This window comes from Passer domesticus, chromosome 14 (assembly GCF_036417665.1).
Source record: "Passer domesticus isolate bPasDom1 chromosome 14, bPasDom1.hap1, whole genome shotgun sequence".
In the NCBI taxonomy this organism is placed as follows: domain Eukaryota; kingdom Metazoa; phylum Chordata; class Aves; order Passeriformes; family Passeridae; genus Passer; species Passer domesticus.
In genome coordinates, this window is record NC_087487.1 from 19266114 (window position 1) to 19288457 (window position 22344).

The 22344-nt window shown below is 59.6% G+C and overlaps 2 protein-coding genes across 5 annotated transcripts in view; both read left to right on the top strand.

Moving 5' to 3' along the window:
* The window catches only part of MAP2K5 (mitogen-activated protein kinase kinase 5), a 123120-nt gene extending 114185 nt beyond the window's left edge, over positions 1 to 8935 (top strand). For all 4 annotated transcript variants that reach the window (XM_064389336.1, XM_064389335.1, XM_064389343.1 and 1 more), the window contains one exon: positions 7745 to 8935. In XM_064389336.1, the coding sequence (XP_064245406.1) occupies positions 7745 to 7846 (102 nt within the window). In that variant the 3' untranslated portion in view covers positions 7847 to 8935. The remainder of the gene's footprint in view (positions 1 to 7744) is intronic.
* A 6338-nt stretch (positions 8936 to 15273) lies between these two features.
* On the top strand, positions 15274 to 20985 carry SKOR1 (SKI family transcriptional corepressor 1). Its single transcript, XM_064389277.1, has 9 exons — positions 15274 to 15600; positions 16418 to 18414; positions 18555 to 18651; positions 18989 to 19096; positions 19175 to 19246; positions 19449 to 19523; positions 19590 to 19664; positions 20211 to 20276; positions 20351 to 20985. The coding sequence occupies exons 2-9, from the start codon at positions 16435 to 16437 to the stop codon at positions 20446 to 20448; spliced, it is 2571 nt and encodes an 856-aa protein (XP_064245347.1). The 5' UTR covers positions 15274 to 15600; positions 16418 to 16434; the 3' UTR covers positions 20449 to 20985.
* The last annotated feature ends 1359 nt before the right edge of the window (positions 20986 to 22344 follow it).

The following is a 22344-nucleotide window of genomic DNA, read 5'->3' on the forward strand; positions in this document are numbered from 1 at the left end:
GGGTCCTGCAGGAGGAGGGGTTGAGGAGTTTGAAGTCAGGTCCAGCTGGGGGTTGGAGCTGCTCCGATTCCTGCTGTTCTCACCTGAAAAATTCCCTCTTGACCCTTTGTCTGGTGATGAGTTGCCAGCTTGGACACATCAGTCAAGTGCACAGGGGGTCTCTGAGGTCTGTTTTGGGGTCACCACCTGTCCAAAGCTTGGGAAAATAATACTTTAATCATAATGAAGAATCCATATGGCAGTTTAGAAATGGAAATTTGGGTGAGGTGTGTAGACAGTTGCTGTTCAGATTAAGGTGTTCTTCCTCTTGGTCCATCCATCAGGCCTGGGCACTGTTGTGTTTTGAAGACAAATTCTGTAAATTGCAGGAGAATTTTGGTGCCTCAACAAAACTAAACCAGCTGAAAATCGCTTGCAATTAACTTTATCCTATAAAAAGGATAAATGTGTTGGTGAAAGCCAATCTACAAACAGATAAATAATAGGAGACAAAAGTACTTCTCAAAAAAAAAAGATGGGGAAGAAATATAACCCCAAGGCTTCAGTGCTTAGTTTTGTTATCCATTTATCTTTGTTTTGCATCATCTTTTCAGTGTCTCACATATCATCAGAGGGATAAAATCATTAGTGTGCTAATCTAGGTAGCCATAGTTCTAAGGCTGACCTAGGCTAATCTGCCTTTGCAATTTCAAGTACTATGTTTGACTCCTCTGAAAGTAACCTTAAATTGTAGTCTTGTAAGAATTCCAGAGCTGTATCCTTCACTCCTTCTCCTAATGAGGTTATGACCAAATGCTCATTATAATTGCTTTAGACTCCTTTTAATTTTCAAGCTTATTAATCATAAGAAGAGTTATTTAAAATTGCATAAATTAATCTTAGATTAAAAGCCCATCAAAGCCTCGAAACAATTAAGAATAAGTAGGATTTCCCTGGGGCAGCAAGTTTTATTTTAATAGTGTAGTCAGGTGGATATCAGAACATTGAAGTATGGTAGTGATTAATGTATGCAAAATTTAAATGAGAGTTTTTAAATGGCAAATCTAAATCACATATTGACCTAACTGTAGGCTTTAACTGCATTGTCTGTCATATATTTAAACTGTTTAGTAATCAACATTTTAATTACACTGTGTGTTAGGGAGGCCATGCAACAAACAAAACTCCCCACTTCCCGAGTGGAGCTGCTCGGCAGGCTGGGCTCTGCTCCCAGCTGAGGAGCAGAAACTTGCAGGAAAGCAACCAGACTTGTTCTTCCCTGTGGATGTGTTTTTCCTGCCCCATCTCCAGCCAGAAAACGCCACTGGTCCATGCTGGGAGTGCTCAAGGTTGGATTGGAGCAGCCCGGCGTGGTGGGAGGTGTCTGTGCCCAGGGCAGGGGAGGACTGGGTGGGTTTTGTGGTCCTTCCAGCCATGATTCTGTGCTGCCATGGTTTCAGCCCCTGCTCTGGGGCTCTGAGCCCAGCCCAAAGCTGAGCACAGCTCTGGGGTGCTGGAGCCTCTCCGGCGCAGCGAGCGCAGTCCTTGCCCTCAATAGGCTGAGGACAGAACAGCGAGAGAGAACTGGGCCAGCACACCTCGCTCCCAGATCAGGCACAGTCCCAAGGAGGAGCTGCAGTTTTAGGGTTAAGCTCAATCTGTGATCTGCAATCCCATTTGGAGGAGACAAGGAGGCTGCAGCTGACCTTGCTGCAGCTTCGGGACACTGGGGACACTCCTGGCACTCTCACAGGCTGAGCCTCCCAATCCCTGCTGTTCCAAGCACTTCAGGTGCTCACACTTCCCTTAAAAGGATTTTTTTAGAAAATCCCAAAATTTCAAAAGGAAAACAAGAGTTGGAGCAGCTGGATCACACTTTCAAGTGTCCTGCAGGGTCCTGTCACCCGTGGCTCCGTTCTGTGGCTCTGTGGATTCACGTGTGCTCAGCCTTCAGAGTTTTTACCCCACTCAAGCCTCAGAAGCTGCGTGGAGCATCCCCTGAGGATGCCCTGCCACCTTCTGTGCCTGTGAGTTAACCATGTTTTGGGAGTCTGCAGTGAGAGAATTGGCCTGAGGATTCCTCGCTGCTATTCCTGGCTGTGGGAGCCGCAGTTGGATACTGTGGGTAGCTGGCACAGATAATTAGAACAGCTTTTAGTGTGGCTTGTCCTTGGAGGCAGCAGCTCGAGATGGAAAATCCTCCAGCACTGGAGGCAGGGCTGGAGTGATGAAATCCTCACACGTGCTCAGGGCACTGGAGGGGGACCTGGGGTCAGTTTGGGGTGGTTTGGGTTGCTCAGCACTTTGTGTTTCCAGGAATTCTGGGAAGCTCTGTGGGTTGCTCCGCATGTGGTGCTTCCAGGAGTCCTGGGAAGCAGCTCCAGAGCTGAGCTTTGTGTTTGTCCTGTTGGAGGTGGGACTTGTCCCCCCTTAAACATGAGGATGGGCAGGGATGTCCCCTCGAATCCATGCCCTGAGTTCACACAAGAGCTGTGCACAGCACAGGCACCTCAGGAGCAATGGGAGAACCACCTGGGATGTGCTGTTGGACAGCCAAGTTGGAATTTTTTGGAGTTGGAGGGATGAGCTGCCAGCCAGGCTTCCCTGATTTAACATTTGCTCCGTGGCTTTCCTTTGAACAGAGCACCTGGAGTGGGGGAAGGCCTGGAACATCCCACCTGCTCTGGGAGCAGCAGGGATTTGGTGTTTTGCTCACATTTCCCATGGAGTTGGTGCTGGCAGGGCTGGAATTCTGCTCAGGGGCTGAAGTTCTGCTCAGGTGAAACGAGTGCAGGGGCAAAACAGATCCCAGGTGTCCAACAGAGAGCTGGGTCAGAGGATGCTCTTCCCATTCCCAACTGCTGCTGCCAGGGAGGAATTAGGGAATGGCAGGGAAGGGGAGCAGGCTTCCAGCTTCCACTCTGCTCTTACCAGGGGCTGTGTTTTGTGCAGGAAAAGCTGCACCTGATGCATTCAGAGCATGCCAACACCACCCAACACACTGCAGCATCTTCCTCATCCCCCCTTTAACCTGCAAGTTAAGCAGCGAGTGAGCTTCCCTCAGAGCAGCCTGCAGCCAGCAGTAATATTTATTTTCTCTATTTGTTTTAAGCCTGGGCAGACTGTGGTTTCCTGCACACTGTCCTGATGGAGCCCTGCCCAGCGAGCGTGCAATGCCCCCAGCCCTAATGTGCCATTAATGATAGGTTAATGTTCAGTATAATGTTTTTTGGACTATGGGTTCATTACACTTCTGAGTGCAAGGTCCTTCTGCAGAGCGCCCAAGGTCCCATTGCATTATATCATGCAATAAAAATACCCTTTTCATATCACACACTAATAAACTGTATTTGAAATGCTGTCTGAGGGCACGGCCATTGTCTTCATGGGCTGTGGCTGCAACAGTTGGGATCTTTTTTATTGTGGTTTTTTTGTTGTGTTGAGTTCAGAATTTTTTTAATGGAAGGCGTGATTTGTCTGTGCTGCTTGGTGAAAAATGGAGTTCAGGCTGGGAGGGTTCCTGGAAAAAGAAATGTTAAAAGGGTGGCACCACTGCAACCAGTGCAGTGCCACTCATTTCCCAACCTTCCTTGCATAACCATGAGGAATTTTATTATCATTTTTAATTGGCTGCCCTCCCCAGTCAGCCTCTCACTGTGCCAGGGGGAAAAAATATAAGGAGGTGCTGGAGTGGGTTAGATCCATGTTCTCCCACCATTTGGGATTCGGGTTCCTGCTGTGTTCAGGGAGCACCACCCCTGGGAGGAAAATCTCTCATTTTTGGTGATTTCCAAGGAAATCTGTGGCTGACTGGCATTCCACACTGGGAATGTGCTTTGTCACCATTCCAGGCTGGTAGCTGCCTGTTCATGGACCTTTAGAGCAGTCTGACATAAACCCTGACTCCTTCTGTGCCTGAAATCCCAGGCACTGCATGAGGGCATTGTTTATGGTCTGCTGTCCTTTGGCATTGGGCTGAACTCCCTGGTGCTCTCCAAACACAAACATTTTATGGCCAGAGGGTCGTGTTTGTGGGAGAGGCTCTCCTGAAGCTCTGCCCCTCCCTGGATCTGTGTGTGAGGGGCAGTGGAAGTTGTTAGCTGTGCTTTAGACTGAAGGGATTTGGGGCTGTGGGTGGTGATTTTGTATCCCAGAGGGAATTTCATCCCCCTGGACCTGCAGCCCTGCCCAGGATGCCACGCAAGGTCTGTGGCAATAAGCTCAGGGTGGGTTATGATCAGAAACAAAGATTCTTTTTTAGGCCAGAGGAGAAGGCCATGAAAGCAAATTGCTGAATTTTAGGGGTAGATAAAATGATGGAACTTTTACCCTTGAATAATGGGGATTTAATTGACTGGGTTAAATGATTGATGGTTGGTGAGCACTGAGTTGGAATTACCAGGGCTCTGTGTTCAGGGGAGCACTGCCCTTTTAATTTGCTGTCAGGTATTTAAATCCTTCACCTCCCCCTCTGCCAGGAGCTCCCCCGTGAAAGGGTTAAACCTGTCTGGTGGGACACTGCAACTGGAGAAATGTACCCTTTATCAAGAGAACCAGAAGAGACAAGTTCATTTAAGAAGCCTGGTTTGTCATTGTTTATCTCATTTTCGGGGTTGACACACAAAATTAGGCTGCCTGACACTCACTCAGGGCCAGCCCTGGCCCTGTCCTGCCTGACCTTTCCAGCTCCAGGCTCTGCAGCAGCCACTTCCATTCCCTGCAGGATTCCCAGTGCATCCCACAGAGCCAGGGCACAGCACACCAGTACCAGACCATTAAGAAAAACCACTTTGGGGCTGGATTTCAACCTCTCTGCTGCTGGCTGTGCTGAGTTCCAGATATTTTTTAAGGCTGAATATTTAAAAACCTATTTCCCTCTGGCTGTGCTATTTCCAGGTATTTTTTTAAGGCTGAACATTTAAAAATTGGGAAGGAGGTGGCTATTGCACACCTGTTATTTTCTTACCAGGCCAGTAAGGAAAACCACTTTGGTGCTGGATTTTCAACCTCTTTCCTACTGGCTGTGCTGAGTTCCAGATATTTTTTAAGGCTGAATATTTAAAAACCCGTTTCCCTCTGCCAGTGCTATTTCCAGGTATTTTTTTAAGGCTGAACATGTAAAAATTGGGAAGGAGGTGTTTATTGTTTTGTTGTGAACGTGCATAGGAGTGTGAGGAGATGTGAAATACACAGGGATGGGATCCTGTGTCCCCAGACATGAAGCTGTGCATGCCACAGCAGGCAGGGAAACCTCACCAGAAGTGGAACTGGTCCCTGCAACAGAAAATGCATTTCAAGCTCGCACACATTTACCTTTTCTCTGTTCCCTTGCAGTAAATCCCTGCAGGAATATTTAAGCCCAGCAGGTTGCTAGCTTTGGGTGAGAACATATTGCTCACTCCTGGAGTCAGGGCTGGGACTTTATTTGTGGCTGAGGCAGCCTCCAGGATTTATTGGCAGTGTCCAAGCTGCTGGGGCTGTCATTGTCTCCTCTCTGAGGTGACAGCTCTGTCCTGCTGCATTTCTCCCTTGGAGGTTTTGTTTTTCATTTGGGTTTTTCCCTTGTTCTTCCTTCCCTCCCTGTCTCAGCTCCCTGCCCCTTCTCTCCCCCATCCTCTGCAGAGGAATCTCCAGTTTCAGGCACTGCTTTCTGAGTTTTGTGTGCTCTGGGGAATTGTTGCAGTGCTCAGGGTGCCTGAAAAGGGGGGAATGTGGGATTGGGTGCTGAATAATGACAGAATTATGGAGGGCAGGCAGGAGTTTGTGAAGAGATTTCTGAAGGGACAGAAAACCACTGCAGCTGCAGTGCTGGAGACCTTGGAGGAAAACTCCAATAATTCCCTGAGACATTTTTGGGTGCTGAGCCAACTGAGGTCCCTCTCTTGGAGTTTGTGCTGATTTTCACTCCAAATCTCTCTGCAAAAGGCCAAGGCCAGGTTTGATGCACTCCTGCATTGCCCCCAGCTCTGTGGGGTTCTTGATAAATGGTTTTATTGCAGTTGCAGGTGCTGCTGAGTGAGGTCAGGAATTAAAAGCAGCAAAGGGGTTTGGAAGTAGATTTTGGCACATCCCTGAGCACTGGACATCTTTGGGCACTTGTGTCCTCCTTGGGTTTTGGTGCCTGACCTGAAAATGCTGCAGGCTGTCCACCAAGATTTGCAAAGATGGGTCCTGCTGAGTTTTGGTGGAAATCTCTTTTCCCATTCAAAACAAACAACTCAAAAAAATCAGCCACCAGATTCTGAAAAAACAGTTTCTAGCAAAAACATCCCTTCAGCCTGGGAAGAATCCTCACTGGAGCAGGACAGAGAAATCTGAAAAGTAATTTCAAGTTGAACTCATTCCTAAGGAGAAAAGCGTGGAAACCCCCAGGTTTTGGTGGAATATCCTCAGAAAACAAAGCAAACAGGGTGAGCAGTGTGCAGAGCTGAGGTTTCAGAGCTGAAATTTCATTTGGAGCAGCCTGAATGCAGGGATGTCCTGGGGGTGAGTGGGCTTTGGCTGCGGGGTCTCTCCTAAAAGAGAAAGGACTGGCTGGAATATTTGGGTTTGATTGCCCTGGTGCATCTGCCCTGCCCTGTCTGTGCCTCCTGGGGGTTCTCTCCTGCTTCTCTCTGCTGTCCTTGGCTGCTCTGTTGAAGAGGTGAAGCAGCTGCTTCTAGGCTGTGTTGGGGATAAGCATTTCTCTTATTCCTGCACTTTTCCACCCAAAAACACCCCAGTGCTGGGCAAAACACCCCATCCTGTCACTCCCTGCCTTGTCCAGAGTCCCTGTCCAGCTCTCCTGGATCCCCTTTGGGCTCTGGAAGGTCAGTGCACATGGAGGATGTACGGGGGTTGTTAAAGAGAGGAATTTTGAGATATCACACCCATTTACAAGCAGATTAATGGGGTTTTTTGGGGATATCATTTTACCCAAACACCATTCAGCAACTGCTCAGCTGTCCTGGAAAGGGGCTGGCTCAGAACACAATGAGCAAATGGAATATCAACCAAAAAAAAAAGAGCATTTCCAAGGAGTCTGGGCTGCCTCCCACTGCTCTGAGTCAGAGCTTTATGGCACTGCTGTGGTGCAGCCACGGGATGCTGCAGTGGGGTTTTTGCTCCAGAAGGGCTGTGTGTGTTCCTGCACTGGGGTTTTAGTTCCACAAGGGCTGTGTGTGTTTCTCCTGTGAGATTTTTGCTCTAGAAGGACTCTGTGTGTTTGTCCTGTGGGGTTTTGCTCCACAGGGGCTCTGTGTGTTTCTCCACTGGGATTTTTGCTCTACAAGGGCTGTGTGTGTTTGCTCCAGTGGGGTTTTTGCTCCAGAAGGGCTCTGTGTGTGTTTCTCCAGTGGGGTTTTTGCTCCACAAGGGCTGTGTGTGTTTCTCCTGTGGGGTTTTGCTCCAGGAGGGCTGTGTCTGTTTCTCCAGTGGGATTTTTATTCCAGAAGGGCTGTGTGTGTTTCTCCTGTGGGATTTTTGCTCCAGAGGGGCTCTCTGTGTGTTTCTCCACTGGGATTTTTGCTCTACAAGGGCTGTGTGTGTTTCTCCACTGGGATTTTTGCTCTACAAGGGCTGTGTGTGTGTTTCTCCTGTGGGGTTTTGCTCCAGAAGGGCTCTGTGTGTGTTTCTCCAGTGGGGTTTTTGCTCCAGAAGGGCTCTGTGTGTTTGCTCCAGTGGGGTTTTTGCTCCAGAAGGGCTGTGTGTGTTTCTACAGTGGGATTTTTGCTCCAGAAGAGCTCTGTGTGTGTTTCTCCTGGCTGACCTGCCTGTCCCCTTGCAGGGCCACCCCTTTGTGGTGCAGTACAACGATGGCAATGCCGAGGTGGTGTCCATGTGGGTGTGCAGGATGCTGGAGGAGCGGCGAGCCCAGGGACCCCAGTGAGCTCTGCAGCACCCCGAGAGCTCTGCCCACACCAGGATCTCCACCTTTGGACTCTCAGTTTATCCAGATCGTATTTTACTCCAACTATTTCCTACAAGCATCAACAAAATCAGGGTGTTTGTTGGCTGCCTTTTCCTCACCGCCACATTAAGGAATTTTCTTAATTGTTTCTTTTGTTGCTGAGCAATTTCCAGGTTTATCTTCAGTTATACTGTACACAGCCTTAAAGCAAGTATTTTATATCTCTATTTTTGGGTTACTGAATGTTCTGTTTCCTAACTCCAGAGTATTTTTAAACTGTTGCTCCTGTCCAAGTGTCCAGAAGATTTCCTGACGAGTTGGTGGCTGTCTCTGAGTGCAGGCAGCCACTAAAAATACTGGGTTTAAGTGTAAAACAAAAGCAAACAGACAAAAAAAACCAGAAATATCTGGGCTTGCCCACCCTGTGAGGAGGTGAGGGGTGCCAGGAGGGTCAGCATCACACCAGTGAGTGACTGGGAATGCCCTCTGTGCTCCCCGTGCCAGCTGCTGGACATGAGGAGCATCCATGGCCGGGCTGTGCAGGCTGATCCCTGAACCAGAGAGGGTTTGGAAAAGGGAGGAGAAAGAGGACAGGGCTCTGCTCTGCAGCCAGGCTGGGAGAGCTGGGAATGCTCCCCTGGAGAAGGGAAGGATCCAGGAATCCTCAGAGCCCTGCCAGGGCCTGAAGGGGCTCCAGGAGAGCTGGAGAGGGACTGGGGACAAGGGATGGAGGGACAGGACACAGGGAATGGCTCCCAGTGCCAGAGGGCAGGGATGGATGGGATACTGGGAATAATCCTTCCCTGGGAGGGTGGGGAGGCCCTGGCACAGCTGTGGGCTCAGCCAGGTGAAGCACAGGCTCCAGGTTGGGTGCTCCAGGAAAAAGGAATGGCTGCAATGTCTCTGCTGGGTGCTCCTGGCTCCTGCAATTCCTGGGGACGTTTCCACAGCAGACCAGCACAGGTTGGATCAGTGCTTGTGTAAAAATGCTTATTAAAAGGAAAAAAAAATAAACCATGGATGTGAGAGGCAGGTTTGGGGTGAGTGAGTTGGGTGGGAGGAGGTTGGGGTTTGTTTGCTTGTCTTTGCATTAGAAATAAACTTTTGCTAAAAAATAAAAAAAGACTCGGGTGGTTTATTTTCTACCAGCAGCTTCAACCCCCCCACACACAATTCAGTGAATTATTCCTCCCAAACCACTGCAAACCCTAAATGTTATTCTGGAAGCAGCCTGGAAAAGACTTGCTTTCCTTCCTTGGAGGGATCGTTTGTCTTCTTTTGAAGTGTAGAGGTTGCAGGCTTGAACTTACAGACTAAAGTTTGTCTTAATTGCTCTGATGTCACAACCTCGCTGGCAGATAAGAGGCGATGAATGAGCCGGCAGCCCCCGTTCCTCCAGGTCCTTCTGGAAAGTGAGACAAATTCCCTCCTGTGAGCCAGGCAGGGCGGCGGCAGCGCTGCCATTTATTTATCCCTAACAGTTCAGCAGCTTTTCCTGGATAAAAGGTCTCTCTCTCCCCCTCTCTGTCTCAGATTTAGTTTAAAACTCAGCGATCCCGGGGCTTTTCCTGCTGCTTTTCCTGCCAGGGAGGTTGGGAGGGGAGGACTCACCCTGGAAATCCCAACCCTGTGTGGGATGGAGCTGGGAAAAGCCTCCTGGTTAAAGCAGGAGAAGGATTATAATTCATGTGGCTCATCAGTGGGATGAGTCCAGGGGAATCTGGGGCCTCCATCTCCATTCCTCACCCGAATCCCGGGGTTCAGTGCAGCCGGGGATGTGCTCATTGCCCCTTCCCAGCCGATTCTGGGGGATGGGGCTGGAGGAGAGGGCAGGGGAGGGAAGTTTGGGATGGAGCAGCTCCTCTCAGCCTTGCTGGCGTTCCCAGCTGAGCAGCAGCGAGGTTGGGCCGTCCCAAAGCTCCCCCTCCCGCCTGGATACGGGGTCTGGGGCTGGTGTGTCCCCACATGGACCCCAATTCCTGCCACACCCACCACACCGAGGGGCACAGCGGAGGGGGAATGCAGGAAATTTGGCCAGGACGGAGCTCACCCACGTCCTGGGCCCAGCCCAGCTCCTCTCCCTGCACCAGGAACATCCCAGTCCGTGTCTGTGCCTTGTGGTGAGCCTGGCTCGGGGCACCCCAGCAGTGCAGGAACCCCCAGACCTGCCCCAAGGGATCCCCCAGGGATGCAGCACCCCCGGGCTGAGCAAACCCTGCCTCAGGGCACTCAAAAATCACTTCGAGGTGGCCAGGACACAAAACACGCCCCAGGTGTAACGTCACCCTGTCCAGAAAATGTCCAGGGATGGGAATGAAGCTCCAGGGGGATTTTTCTGGAAGTGCTGGGTGCTGGAAGGGGCTCAGCAGTGCTGCTCTCCCGCAGGCAGGAGCTGACCCGACCTGGGGCTGCCGGGGATGGTTTTTCCCTCTCTCCTCTCCCCTGCTGCAATTTTTTGGGGTCTGAATTGTGGCGTTTCTTGGCTGGAAAGGTCGCAGGAAATGCAGCGACATCACACCCTGCAGCCGAGTGCTGCTCGGAGGATGGCATCGGGGTGTGTAAGGAACTCGGCAGAGGATCCCAGAGCCGCAGAGTGACCCCGATCCCCTCCTCACCCCGGCAGCCCCACACCAGTGTCACCTCTCTGTCTCCCCTCCTCAAACCTCAGTGACGATGATTCCCATGGGAGTGTGGATGTGGGGAAAACGGAATGTGTCCCATCTGTGCCAAAACTTCCAATATTTCCCCCATTTCCCTTTCCCATTGCCCGGCAAAGCTCCCGTGAGAACCCTTGGAAGTTCGCCTTTAAATCAGCACAGAATTAGAAAATATTTTGTTTCTCGTATCCCCCGGCCGAATGCAGCCCGCTGCCGGCATTCCAAAGGCAGAGCGCCCGTCTTTGTTTCCCGAGGAGCCTGAAGGGCCGGGAGGGCAGGCGGGGCTGCCCGGGGTCCCGCACCTGGCGCTGTCCCCGCGCTCCACGCCGGCTCTGTGGTGGCGATAGCAGCTCAGCAATCGCCGGGAACAGCTCTCGGGAGCCTCATTTGATCCCTGGATACCCCAGAGGAAAAGCCAAGGGAAGGGATGGAGCTGCGGGTGGCGTGGGTGCTTTCCTGCCTCCCGGTCCTGCAAGGAAAGTTCACCCGGAGGGACCCACGGGCAAGGACGGCGGGAGCGTGCGGGCAAAACCGGGGAATTTGGGGCTTTGTTGGGAAAGAAAAACTCCTGCAGGGAGCCAGATCCCCTGGTGGAGAGCGAGAGCGGCGGGAGCAGCGGCTCGGCGGCGGAGGGGCTCGGAGGGGGCGATGCCCCCGCAGCGGGCACTGCCCCCGCCGTGCCCAGCGCTGCCCTGGGCAGGACAGTCCGGGAGCCACCGCATCCCACGGGAGCTGCTCCGGGAAGCGCCGGGAGCCCGGGCTGGGCAGGGCAGGAGGGGCAGGAGGGACAGGGACTGTCCCAGGTCGCGGCTCCGCTCTGCGGGGCTGCTCCGGGGGCAGGGCACACGCACTGAGCCCCTTCGGGCAGGGAACAGGAGCGGCAAATCCCGTCTCCAGGATGCTCCAGGGGCCCCTGGGCTGCTCAGCTCCTCGGACACATCCCCGTGCTCCTCACACTCCCGTTGGGATGTGACACCCGCAGACAAACACAGAGAAACTCGGGGACACCCCGGGGGCCGCCCTTGCCCAGCTGCCACCGCCGGCCCATCAGGGGACAAACACACCCCAGGTGCCCCCGAGAGCCGCAGAGGATCCAGCTGTGCCCCTGAGCCGCTCCCGGGGTGCCCCTCTGCCCAGGGCAGGTGTTTGTGGTGCCTCTGCCCGGGGAACCAGGTGAGGAGCAGCCCGAGCCCAAAGGCTGCAGCTGGGGGGCAGCGATGTCCCCGCGGGGACAGCCAGGCCCGGGGGGCACAGGGGAGGAGCTGGAGCCCACTGAATGATGCTGAGGTCTTGGGCTGTTTTAGGATAACTCATCTTCGGCATTCCCGGGGGGCCCCACAGGCACCAGAAATTTTGGAGGGATTCAGGGGGGTGTCCTCTAAACTTTGTGGCCTCCTCCTGCTCCCCCAGTTCACCAGCACCGGCCAGCCTGGACTGGGAAAACCTAACGAGGAAAAAGAGAAATTTAAAAATCTCCTATTGCAGTATTTGGTCACACGGAATAAAAAAAATAAAAAAAAAATTTAAAAAAAAGGTTGTGCAAGCTGCTCTAGAGGAAGGTGTCCCTGCCCATGGAGGTGGGGTTGGAACGAGAGGAGCTTTAAGGTCTCTCCTAACTCAAAGCAGCCACAGCGAGCCTGTGATCCTGCGCCTTTCCCGCGGGGAAGCTGCAGCGGGAGCTGCGCTGAGCCCGGGCCGCGCTCCCTCCAGGCTCTCCATAAAGCACCGGACAGGATTTATGGATTGAGCCTTCCCGGCCGCTGCCGCCGCGGCTGCTGCCGGCCCGCGGAGCAAGTTCAAGGTTTGTCAGAGCCGGAGAGCCCGAGGTGTTTAATGGCAAATGGATGTCTGGGGCTTTCATGGGCAGCAGGAGCAGCAAAACTTCCCCGCGGCCGCGCGGAGCTGCCAGGCCCGCAGGTGAGTGCACGGCCCGGCAGGAACCGCAGCGCTGCCCGCGCCCCGTCCCGCTCCATCCCCGCCCGGCTCCTCCTCGTCAGTAAAGCCGTGCCCATCGACCCCGCAGCCGCTCCGGCCCAGAAAGCCGGGAGCCTCAGAGGCGCAGGGAGGGGGGTTGGGTGGCGGGGGACAAGGTGACATCAGCTGCGGGGGTCTGGGGGACACTGGGGACAGCCGGGGGCCGCGCTGTGGGGATGGACAGAGGGGGAATGGTGGGGGCCACAGCAAAGGGGGTGCGCGCTGGGAGAGCCGGGATGCGCGGAGAGGCGCGGGTCAGGTGTGCCCAGCCCCGGGAAGGGATCCCGAGAGGAAGCCCCAGGCTCCCCCGAGCCCCGCACGGCTCCCGCTGCTCCCCCCGGCCCGCGGGGCTCAGCAGCCGGGTCAGGCCGAGTGTGCCCGGCCTGCAGAGAGCCGCCGCCCGCTCCCTTTGTCAATGTCCAGTAATTAAAATGTCACCGTTTAATTTTCAGGCCTCTCGGAGCAATCTTTTCCTAATAAAGAGTCTAATCGAAACGCTCCTTCCCCCGCCTCGGCGGGAAGGGCCGCGGAAGAGGCTGCGGAGGTGCAGAGCCGCCGCGGATCGATGGAGAGAAGCCCGGATTGATCGGCCTCTAAAATTAAATTTATTGGGGTCATGGTTTTATATGGTGCTGATACAACTGTTAAATGGGGAACATTCATTTCCAATAGGAGGCGTTTATTAAACTTCCACTGAATTAGACCGCCGTGATTTATGTGGCAATCTCGGCTCAGCCCTCCAGGAGCGCGGGGCCTTCCGCGCCCGCCACGCGTGATTATTTATTTATACACCCGTGACACGGCTCCCTAAGTTTTAACCTAAATTATCCACCGGCTTCGTCTGCCGGCGGCACCGGCCCGGGGAACGGGGAGGGACGGGGGTCCCGTCGGGGCGCGGCGCCCACCCCGCCGGCCGCGGCCCCTCCGCGCCCCCGGCCCGGGGGTGTCCCGGGGGGGGTCCCCGCTTTGGGGGGCGGCGGAGCCCGCAAACGTCCCGGCTCTCGCGTGCGGCGATCGTTGAGCGTTAATTAGAAATTCATTACAATTAAAAGCCGCGCGCACACGCCTTAATTACATCTGATTTTTAATTCCGAATCCGTGTTTACACAGTAAGCGAGACGTACCTCCTGATTATCCCCAATACTCTTTATACTGTACTAATTATGTAAATTAAACCTAATTAACTGACAAAAACTGCAGTCAATTCAACTGTTAAAAGATACGGCGGTGGCGAGGAGCGGGGAGCGCGGCCGGGGCGGCGGGGCCGGGGTCGGGCCCGGGGCCGCTCCCCTCCCCGGGGCTCCGCGCCGCCGTCGGGGCCAACCGGGGCCGCCTCCGCCGCTCCGGGCTCCGGCCGAGCTCCGCGGGCACCGGGCAGAGGCGCGGCGGATGGAAGCGGGGCAGAACCGCGTCCTCCCGGAGCCCCCGTTCTCCTCCCCGGGCCCGGCGGTACCGGCTCGGTCCGCGCCGCCGCCCGCTCCCGGTGCCTCGCAGCCCGGCGCGGCTCCGCGGGTGCCGAGCGGGGCGGAATCACCCGGAACGGAACGCGGTGCCGAGCGGGGCAGGATCCCCGGAACGGAACGCGGTGCCGAGCGGGGCGGAATCACCCGGAACGGAACGCGGGGCTCGACCCAGCGCGGGAGCGTCGCACCGCGCTCCTGCCTCCGTACGGCTGGAGGAGAGGGGGGAGCTGGCGAGGATAAATAATTAAAAGGCGAGGAATAATTACCGGCTCGGGTTGCGATCTTTGCGGGAAGGCCGCGCCGCAAGGCCCGGCCGGCAGCGCCCGGCCCGCGTCCCCCCCGACGGCGCGTCCCGGGGGGAGCGCGGCCGCTGCCCCGCGTGGGAGCGCGGCCGGAGCTCGGCTCGGCCGCGGAGGAGAAGGTGGCTCCGCACCCGCGCTTGGCTCCGCGGCGGCTCCGCCGCATCCTGCCGGTGCCGCTGGTGATGGCGGGGAAGGAAGGCGCGGGGGCACACACAAAAGTGATAGCTGGGGGCGATCCGCGCCGTTATTAACTTCTGTTTGATCGCTGTAATTGCGCCGATCGCGGCCGGACGCGATGATTAATTACAGTTTAATTAAGGTGGCCGTGACGAGCGCCGCATGCGGGAACCCAACGCGGGCAGGGATGCGGCGGGAGGCCCCCGCCACGCCGGCACGACCGGCGGACACCGGAGCGCCGGCTCCCCTAAGCCGCTCGGCCGGTCCTGTCGGCCGGTCCTGCCGGTGTGGCGTGAGCCCTCGTGGGGAACGAAAAACACGAGCTCGCCCCCCTCTGCCCCCTCCTCCCGGCGATTTCGTTGCCGCCCGTTGTCCCCCCCTCGTCCCCGGTACCGCTCCCGCACCCGCGCCCCGCACCGGAGCGCGCATCCCGGCTGCGAGAGGGATGCGCGGCAGCAGCGCATCCCCGATTTCGATGGGGTCCCTCCGCCGCTCTCCCCGGGCTCCTCTTTTCGTTACCGCCCGCTCCCCACGCAAACTTTCAACGAGCATCGCTCCCCCCGGGCCGGCGGCGCGGCGGGAGGCGGCGCGGGGGGGACCCGGGGGCGCGGAGCCCCACGCAGGTGCGGCGCGGGGCTGATCCCCGCTCTTACCTCGGGCTGCCCGGGCGGGTCCCCGCTCGGTGGCGGCCCCCCACGCCCTCCCCCCCTCCTCCCGCTCCCTCCCCGTTCCGCCGTGCCTTAAAGCCGCGCCGTGATTGACTGGAGCGCATCGGTGATTGACGGCGGCGGGGTCCCGGAGGCCGTTAATGTAAATATGCTGGTGCTAAGTGGGTGTGTCTTCCCGTTATTTTAGCTGTCACCGGATCAATGTGCAGCGTCTCCAAGTACGGATCCGGATCCTCCCTCGGTGGCGCGGCTGGTCACTCGCTCTTGTTGCATCTCGCCCGGGCGGACGCGGCGGCGGCGGGGCGGGCGGCGGCCCCGAGGCGTCGGTGAAGGGCGCGCCCGCTGCCCGCCCGCCCCGCGCCCCGCAGCTCCGGCTGCCCCGGGCAGGGGCTCGCTGCCGACGGGCCCCCCCGGCCGATGGCGGCCCCGGCCCCGGGCTGCGGCCCCTAGTCCCGAGCAGAGCCTGCACGTCCAGCCGGGCTCCGCGGCGCGGTGAGTGCGAGCGGGCGGCGGATGGAGGGGTGGGCACGGGGATGGGGGGGCGCAAAGCGGGGCGCGTTTTCGGGACTCGCTCCCCGTAATTTTGTGTAATTACCACGGAAGCGGCTTAAGCACCGGGAGCCCTTCCCGCTAAACCAATTTGCCTGGCTCGCTGCTGCCCTTCTGCTACGTGCGGCGGGCGCTGCCCGCCCCGGCCCCTAATCCGCCCGCGCCTAATCGCCTGCCGGGGACGCCACAAAGGGGCTCCGGGCCTCCGCGCCCGCCGCCCCGCTCCGCCCGCGGCCACCGAGCGCCAAGTTTGGGCCCGCCCGCTCCGGCCCGGGCTCGGGCCCCAGGGACGCGCCGGCCGCATCCTCCGGCGCCTTTCGCCGGAGCCCGCCCGGAGCCCGCCGCAAACCGGCACGGCACGGCACGGCCCGGCGAGCCGGCACAAAGGGAAGGGACGCGGCACCTCCCGGGGACTCGGCGAGGGAGGCAGCGGAGGTGGTGACCCCCGCGGGGTGCCCTTGCCCCGGGCTCCCGGGTTCGCTCAGCCGCGGGGCCGCGCCCGGCGGGCGGAGGCGGCGGCGCTCGGTACCGGCGGCCGCGGCGCGGGGGATGCGCTCCGGCCCCGCCGGACCCCGCGGGTCGGGGAGGGTCCTGCGGCAGCGCCCGAGGGGCTCCGGGTCGGGGCCGGCGGCGCCGAGCGGGGAGCGGCGGGGATCGGGCGGGCCGCGGAGCGCGGGGCCCCGGGAGCGGCGGGCCCGGAGCGGCGGCGCGGCCCCGGGAGCGCCTCTAACCTGCGCCTTTCCCCGATTTCGTTTTGCAGGGGCGTTTTGGGGGGGAATGGAGGCGATCGCCAGTCAGATGGGAAATGGGAGAGATGCAAGCTCCTCCCCAAATTCAAAGCAAGAGCTGCAGCCGTACCAGGGCTCCAATACCCTCAAGCCCAACCAAGTGGGTGAGACCTCCCTGTACGGCGTGCCCATCGTGTCCCTGGTCATCGACGGGCAGGAGCGGCTGTGCCTGGCGCAGATCTCCAACACGCTGCTCAAGAACTACAGCTACAATGAGATCCACAACCGGCGCGTGGCCCTGGGCATCACCTGCGTGCAGTGCACGCCGGTGCAGCTGGAGATCCTGCGGCGGGCCGGGGCCATGCCCATCTCCTCCCGCCGCTGCGGCATGATCACCAAGAGGGAGGCGGAGCGGCTCTGCAAGTCCTTCCTGGGCGAGCACAAGCCGCCCAAGCTGCCCGAGAACTTCGCCTTCGACGTGGTGCACGAGTGCGCCTGGGGCTCCCGGGGCAGCTTCATCCCGGCGCGCTACAACAGCTCCCGCGCCAAGTGCATCAAGTGCAGCTACTGCAGCATGTACTTCTCCCCCAACAAGTTCATCTTCCACTCCCACCGCACCCCGGACTCCAAGTACACCCAGCCCGACGCCGCCAACTTCAACTCCTGGCGCCGCCACCTCAAGCTCAGCGACAAGACGGCCACGGAGGAGCTGTCGCACGCCTGGGAGGATGTCAAGGCCATGTTCAACGGCGGCACCCGCAAGCGGACCTTCTCCCTGCAAGGGGCGGCCGCCGGCGGGCCCGGGGCCGGCTCCCCCGCCGCCAAGGCCGCCCTGCACCCGCCGCCGCCCGCCGGCCCCGAGCTGGCCCCGGCGCACAAGAGCCTCCGGTGCAGCGGGCAGGAGGCGGCGGGCGAGCGCGGCGCGCTGGGGCTGGCGGCGGCGGCGGCGCACGGCGGGGCCGCGGGCGCGCACGGCGGGGCGGGCGCGGTGCGCAGCTACCCGGTGATCCCGGTGCCCAGCAAGGGCTTCGGGATGCTGCAGAAGCTGCCGCCGCCGCTCTTCCCGCACCCCTACGGCTTCCCCGCCGCCGCGTTCGGACTGTGCCCCAAGAAGCAGGAGGAGGCGCTGGGCGGCGCGGGGGGCGGCGAGGCGGGCAAGGGCGGCGCGCTGCCCCCCGGCATGTTCTGGGGACCCCCGCACCCGCACCCGCACCAGCCGGCCCAGCCGCCGCACCAGCCCGGCGCCGCCAAGGACAGCGGCGTGTACCCCTCGTTCCCCGTGTTCTGGCCGGCCGCCGGCAGCCTGCCCGTGCCGCCCTACCCCGCGCAGAGCCCGGCCAAGGCGGCCGCCACCGCCGTGGTGGTGGCGGCGGCGGCGGCGGCGGCGGCGGCGGCGGCCGAGCCGGCGGGGCTGGCGGGGCGGCACGGCGAGCTGGAGGGCTCGGAGCCCTCGGGCAGCGGCCGCAGCAGCGCCACCCCGCAGGAGGGCGCGGGCGCCGAGGGCGAGCGCTGCCCCAGCGCCCTGTCGCGGGCGGCGGGCGAGGAGGAGCGCTCCGGGGACGAGGCGCTGCTGGCCCCGCTGCCGCTGCCCAGGAAGGGCAGCTACCTGTCCGCCTTCCGCCCGGTGGTGAAGGACGCCGAGAGCATCGCCAAGCTCTACGGCACCCGCGAGGCGTTCGGCGGCGCGGGGCCCCGCGGCCCCGGCTACCTCTCGCCGGACTTCCTGAGCGAGGGCAGCTCCAGCTACCGCTCGCTGTCCCCCGGGGGCGACACGGCCGAGGAGCCCGAGGTGGACGTGGAGTCCAACCGCTTCCCGGAGGACGAGGAGGAGGAGGCCGCCGCCGTGCCCGCCGCGGGCCCCGCCGAGGGCCGGGAGCCGCCGCCGCCGCGGCTGCTGGCCGGGCCCGAGGAGCCGCCGCCCGCCGGGCCCGAGGCGCCCGAGGAGAAGCCGGGCGAGGCGGGGGCGCAGGAGGGCGGCCGGGGCCCCGAGGGCAGCCCCGAGCGCAGCGGCAGCAGCGGCGCCTACGAGGTGCGGGGCCGGGCAGGGGGGTCTGCCCCCGGGGGTCCCGCGGGGCCGGGCAGGGGGGTCTGCCCCCGGGGCCGGGCAGGGGGGTCTGCCCCCGGGGGTCCCGCGGGGCCGGGCCGCGCTCCTGACTCGCTCTTTTGTAGGTGTTCGCGCCCGAGAGGGGGGAGCTCCTGCCGCCGCTGAAGCCCGCAGCCTCGCTGGGAGCCCCCGCCGCCTTCCTGTGCACCCCCGAGGCCAAGGGTAACGCGGGCCGGGCCGGGCAGCGAGGGCTCAGCCCCGGCGGGGCCGCCCCGGGGCCGATTTCGTTTGGGGCTCTCGGGAGAGAAGCGAAACAAACGGGATCCGGGCGGGGAGCGGGGCCGGGGCCCCCCCGGGCCCGGGGATGCCGCGGCCGCTGCGGCGGGGATGGGCCGGCGGGGCCGAGCTCCTGCCCCAAGCTACTTTCGAACGGCAAAGCGATTAGGATGTCCGCTAAGAAGGTTTTAACGAGGGCTTTGTCCGTAATTATGTAATTAAGGATATATCAGGACCATACTTTCATTGCTTACGGTTGAAAATCGGTTTATTAACTTTTAAGAGCAAGATAAAGAAGACAATCACTCGGCGGCGGAGGATTTAGAGAGCAGAAAATCCTATCAGGACCAAAGGAATGTCTCTCATCCCAGCCCGGTAAATACCGACAGAGGTAAGCACCGCTCCGCGGGGCGATGCGCGGCCCCTGCGCGGCCCCCCCGGCCGGGCTGACGCCGCTGTGGCCCCGCAGGCGAGGAAGGGCTGCCCATGGATGTCACCGGGACGCAGCTGCTGGAGAAGGACATCGAGAACCTGGCCCGAGGTGAGGCGGAGCGGGGCTGGGGGCGCGGGGCGGGGGTCGCGGCACCCCCCGGCCCCTCCCCGCCGCTCGAGGTATTTGTGTTTTGTGCAGGAGTGATTAACTCCTGTGATTAATGTAACGTAATGCGATTAGCGCCGCGCTGAGCCGCCTCCAGATGGAAAAGTGCGGGCTCCCCTCAACCCCGCCGTGTATTTTTAAACAGATGAGTTACAAAAACTGGTCCTGGAGCAAATGGAGCTGAGGAAAAAGCTGGAGAGGGACTTCCAGAGCCTGAAAGGTACCGGTGCCCCATCCCCTGCCCACCCCCCCCGGCCGGGCGCGGCGCTGACCCCCGGCCCCACAGATAACTTCCAGGACCAGATGAAGCGGGAGCTGGCGTACCGGGAGGAGATGGTGCAGCAGCTGCAGATCGTGCGAGGTGAGGCCGAGCCCCTTCGTACTTTTGGTTTTGTTTTATTTATTTGATTTCCTTTAAAAAAATTAATTTAATTTTATTTATTTCTGATTTTTTGTTTGTTTGGCCGAGGGGTTTTCAGTTTATTTTTGGGGTTTGTTTGGAGATTTTTGATTCCGGTTTTTTTTTGTTGTTATTTTTTTCCTGTTTTTTTTGTTGGTTTCGTTTGTTGGTTTTTTTTGTTTTGTTTTGTTTTTTTGTTTGTTTTGTTTTATTTCTGCTTTTGTTTCATTCTGTACCTTTTCTTAACTCCTCTCGCGATTCCGAGCTGCCCCGCAAGCGGCTGCGAGGCATCTCTTACCCGGCAGCGAACGGACCTTCCCTCCCGCCATCCCTCCCACTCGGGCTAAATCAAAAACCCGAGCCGTAAAAGCACTTCCCTGGCGAGCCGGGAAAGCCGAGCCCGGCTCGGCGCCCCTCTCCCCCCGTGCCCCCGCCCTGGGGTGCCCTGGGGTGCCCTGGGGGTCCCTCGGGGCGGGCTCAGCCCCGTCAGCGCCGCTCCCCCCGCAGACACGCTGTGCAACGAGCTGGACCAGGAGCGGAAAGCGCGCTACGCCATCCAGCAGAAGTTGAAAGGTACCGGGGGGGATTTGGGGGGCCCTCCCCGCCCGGGGAGGGGGCTCCGGGGGTGACGGCTCGGTCCCTTGCAGAGGCTCACGACGCGCTGCACCACTTCTCCTGCAAGATGCTGACCCCGCGGCACTGCAGCGGGAACTGCTCCTTCAAGCCGCCGCTGCTGCCCCAGTGAGCCCCCCCGGGCCCCCACCCCGAAGCCATGCGGGCAGAGCCCACACAAGCCATTCCCACGAGGAGCCACCTGTACATAGAGCACCCGGAGCCCGGCTCTGCTTGGACTGGCGCCGGGGCGGGGGCGGCCCCCGCTCCGCCCCGCTCCCTCCCCGTGTGTCCGTCCGCTCCTTCCACCCTCGTCCAGACTGGAAACAAAAGTGGCTATGTGCAATGGATATAAATGTACTGTGATTCTCTTGGTACAGTATTTGTCGGATTTTTATTTATTTATTTATGATGTATATTTACCCCCCTCCCTCCCTTCCTTCCCCCACCCCTGTAAATCCTGGATGTAACGGCACTTTAACGGGCGGCCCGCGGCCCCGCGGCTCAACACCCTCGCCCGCTCTGCGGACAGCCCCCTCTGTACGTGAGCTCGGTTCTTTAATAAAAACACACTTCAAGAAGCCGCCTGGTGCGTGGGGCTGGCCCGGGGCTCGGGGTCCCGGGCCGGGCAGGCGGCGGGAGGCGCTCCCGGTGCCCGCTCCCGGTGCCCGCTCCCCGGTGCCCGCTCCCCGGTGCCCGCTCCCCGGTGCCCGCTCCCCGGTGCCCGCTGCCCCGCCGGGCTCCCCGCTCCTCCCCGCGCAGCCGGAGCTCATTAATGCCCATTTATATGCTGGTTTCACACATGACGGTATCGCATTAATGAGCTCGGAGAGCGGGCGCGGAGGTGCGCGCACACCTATCAGCCCGAAATAGCCGGTTTTTAGCCCAGAAAATAACCGGGCACCGCAGCCGGGATGGGGAACGGGACCGGCAGCGGCGCGGGGTGAGGCGGCACCGGGGGAGCTCCGGGGGACCGGGAGCGGGGGCAGGGATGCGATCCCGGGGCTGCGCTGCCCACCGCGGGGTCGCTGCGCTGCCCGCCGGCCCCGGCAGCTCGGCGGAGAGGGAGCTGCTGTTAATTAGCTGCCGGGCTCATTAGGCCGTTCCGCGGCCTGGGCCGCCACCGCGTGGGCGCAGCCGGCGGTGCAGCTCCCGGTTCTGCCCCGGTTCCAGCCTCGGGAGCAGCTGAGCGGGAGCAGCATCGCCCACCCACCCCGGGGAGGAGGAGGAGGAGACCCCTCCCAGCCAGGGCCGGGTGGGATGAAGGTTGAAAACCCTCGGGGAGAGAGCCCAGGTGAGGTTTTTGGGTTTTTGTGTGTCTGGGTCTCTCTCTCAAGGCTTCCCTGCCCTGGATCCCCGGAGTGCCCCCGGCCGGGCTGAGGGGCTCGGGGCAGCCTCGGGCAGCGGGAGGTTCTGCAGCGGGATGAGCTTCAAGGTCCCTTCCCAGCCGTTCTGGGGTTCTGGGATCCTTCCTTTGGTCACAGCCACCTGCACAGGACGTGCCGAGTGCGACAGGAGACCCTGGGCAGAGCAGGGGGTGGTGGCACCCCCAGGCAGGTGAGTGCAGGGGGGTCACCCTGCAGGGCACGGAGGGGACGTGCGACCCAGGGAGGTGCATTAAGGCTCCGAGTTGAGCTGAGAGACCCTCACTCGAGGCAATGAAACATTTGCACCATTTTGGGGTTTGCAGAGGGGCACCAGAACCTTTCCCTTTGCATTTTGTGCCTCTCTGGGTCGCTGGTGCCACCCCGCAGAAGTGGCACTGGGTGACCCGCAGAGGAGGGGCCCTGGGTGTCCCTCCAGCCCCTAATTTCATCCCGGCCCCGCTGTGCCCACCTGCCCCGGCGGTGCCTCCCACCACGGGCACAGAAATGAGCCATTAGGTTGTATTAATATTGCCCCACTACTTAGTGCTCATTAAAATGTGCTTTGCAGAATTTAATATGCGGCTTGAAATGACACAACGTATTAAGTGCTTAATATACTAGAAATTATGAAACTATTACAGTCTAAGTAATATGAAATAATT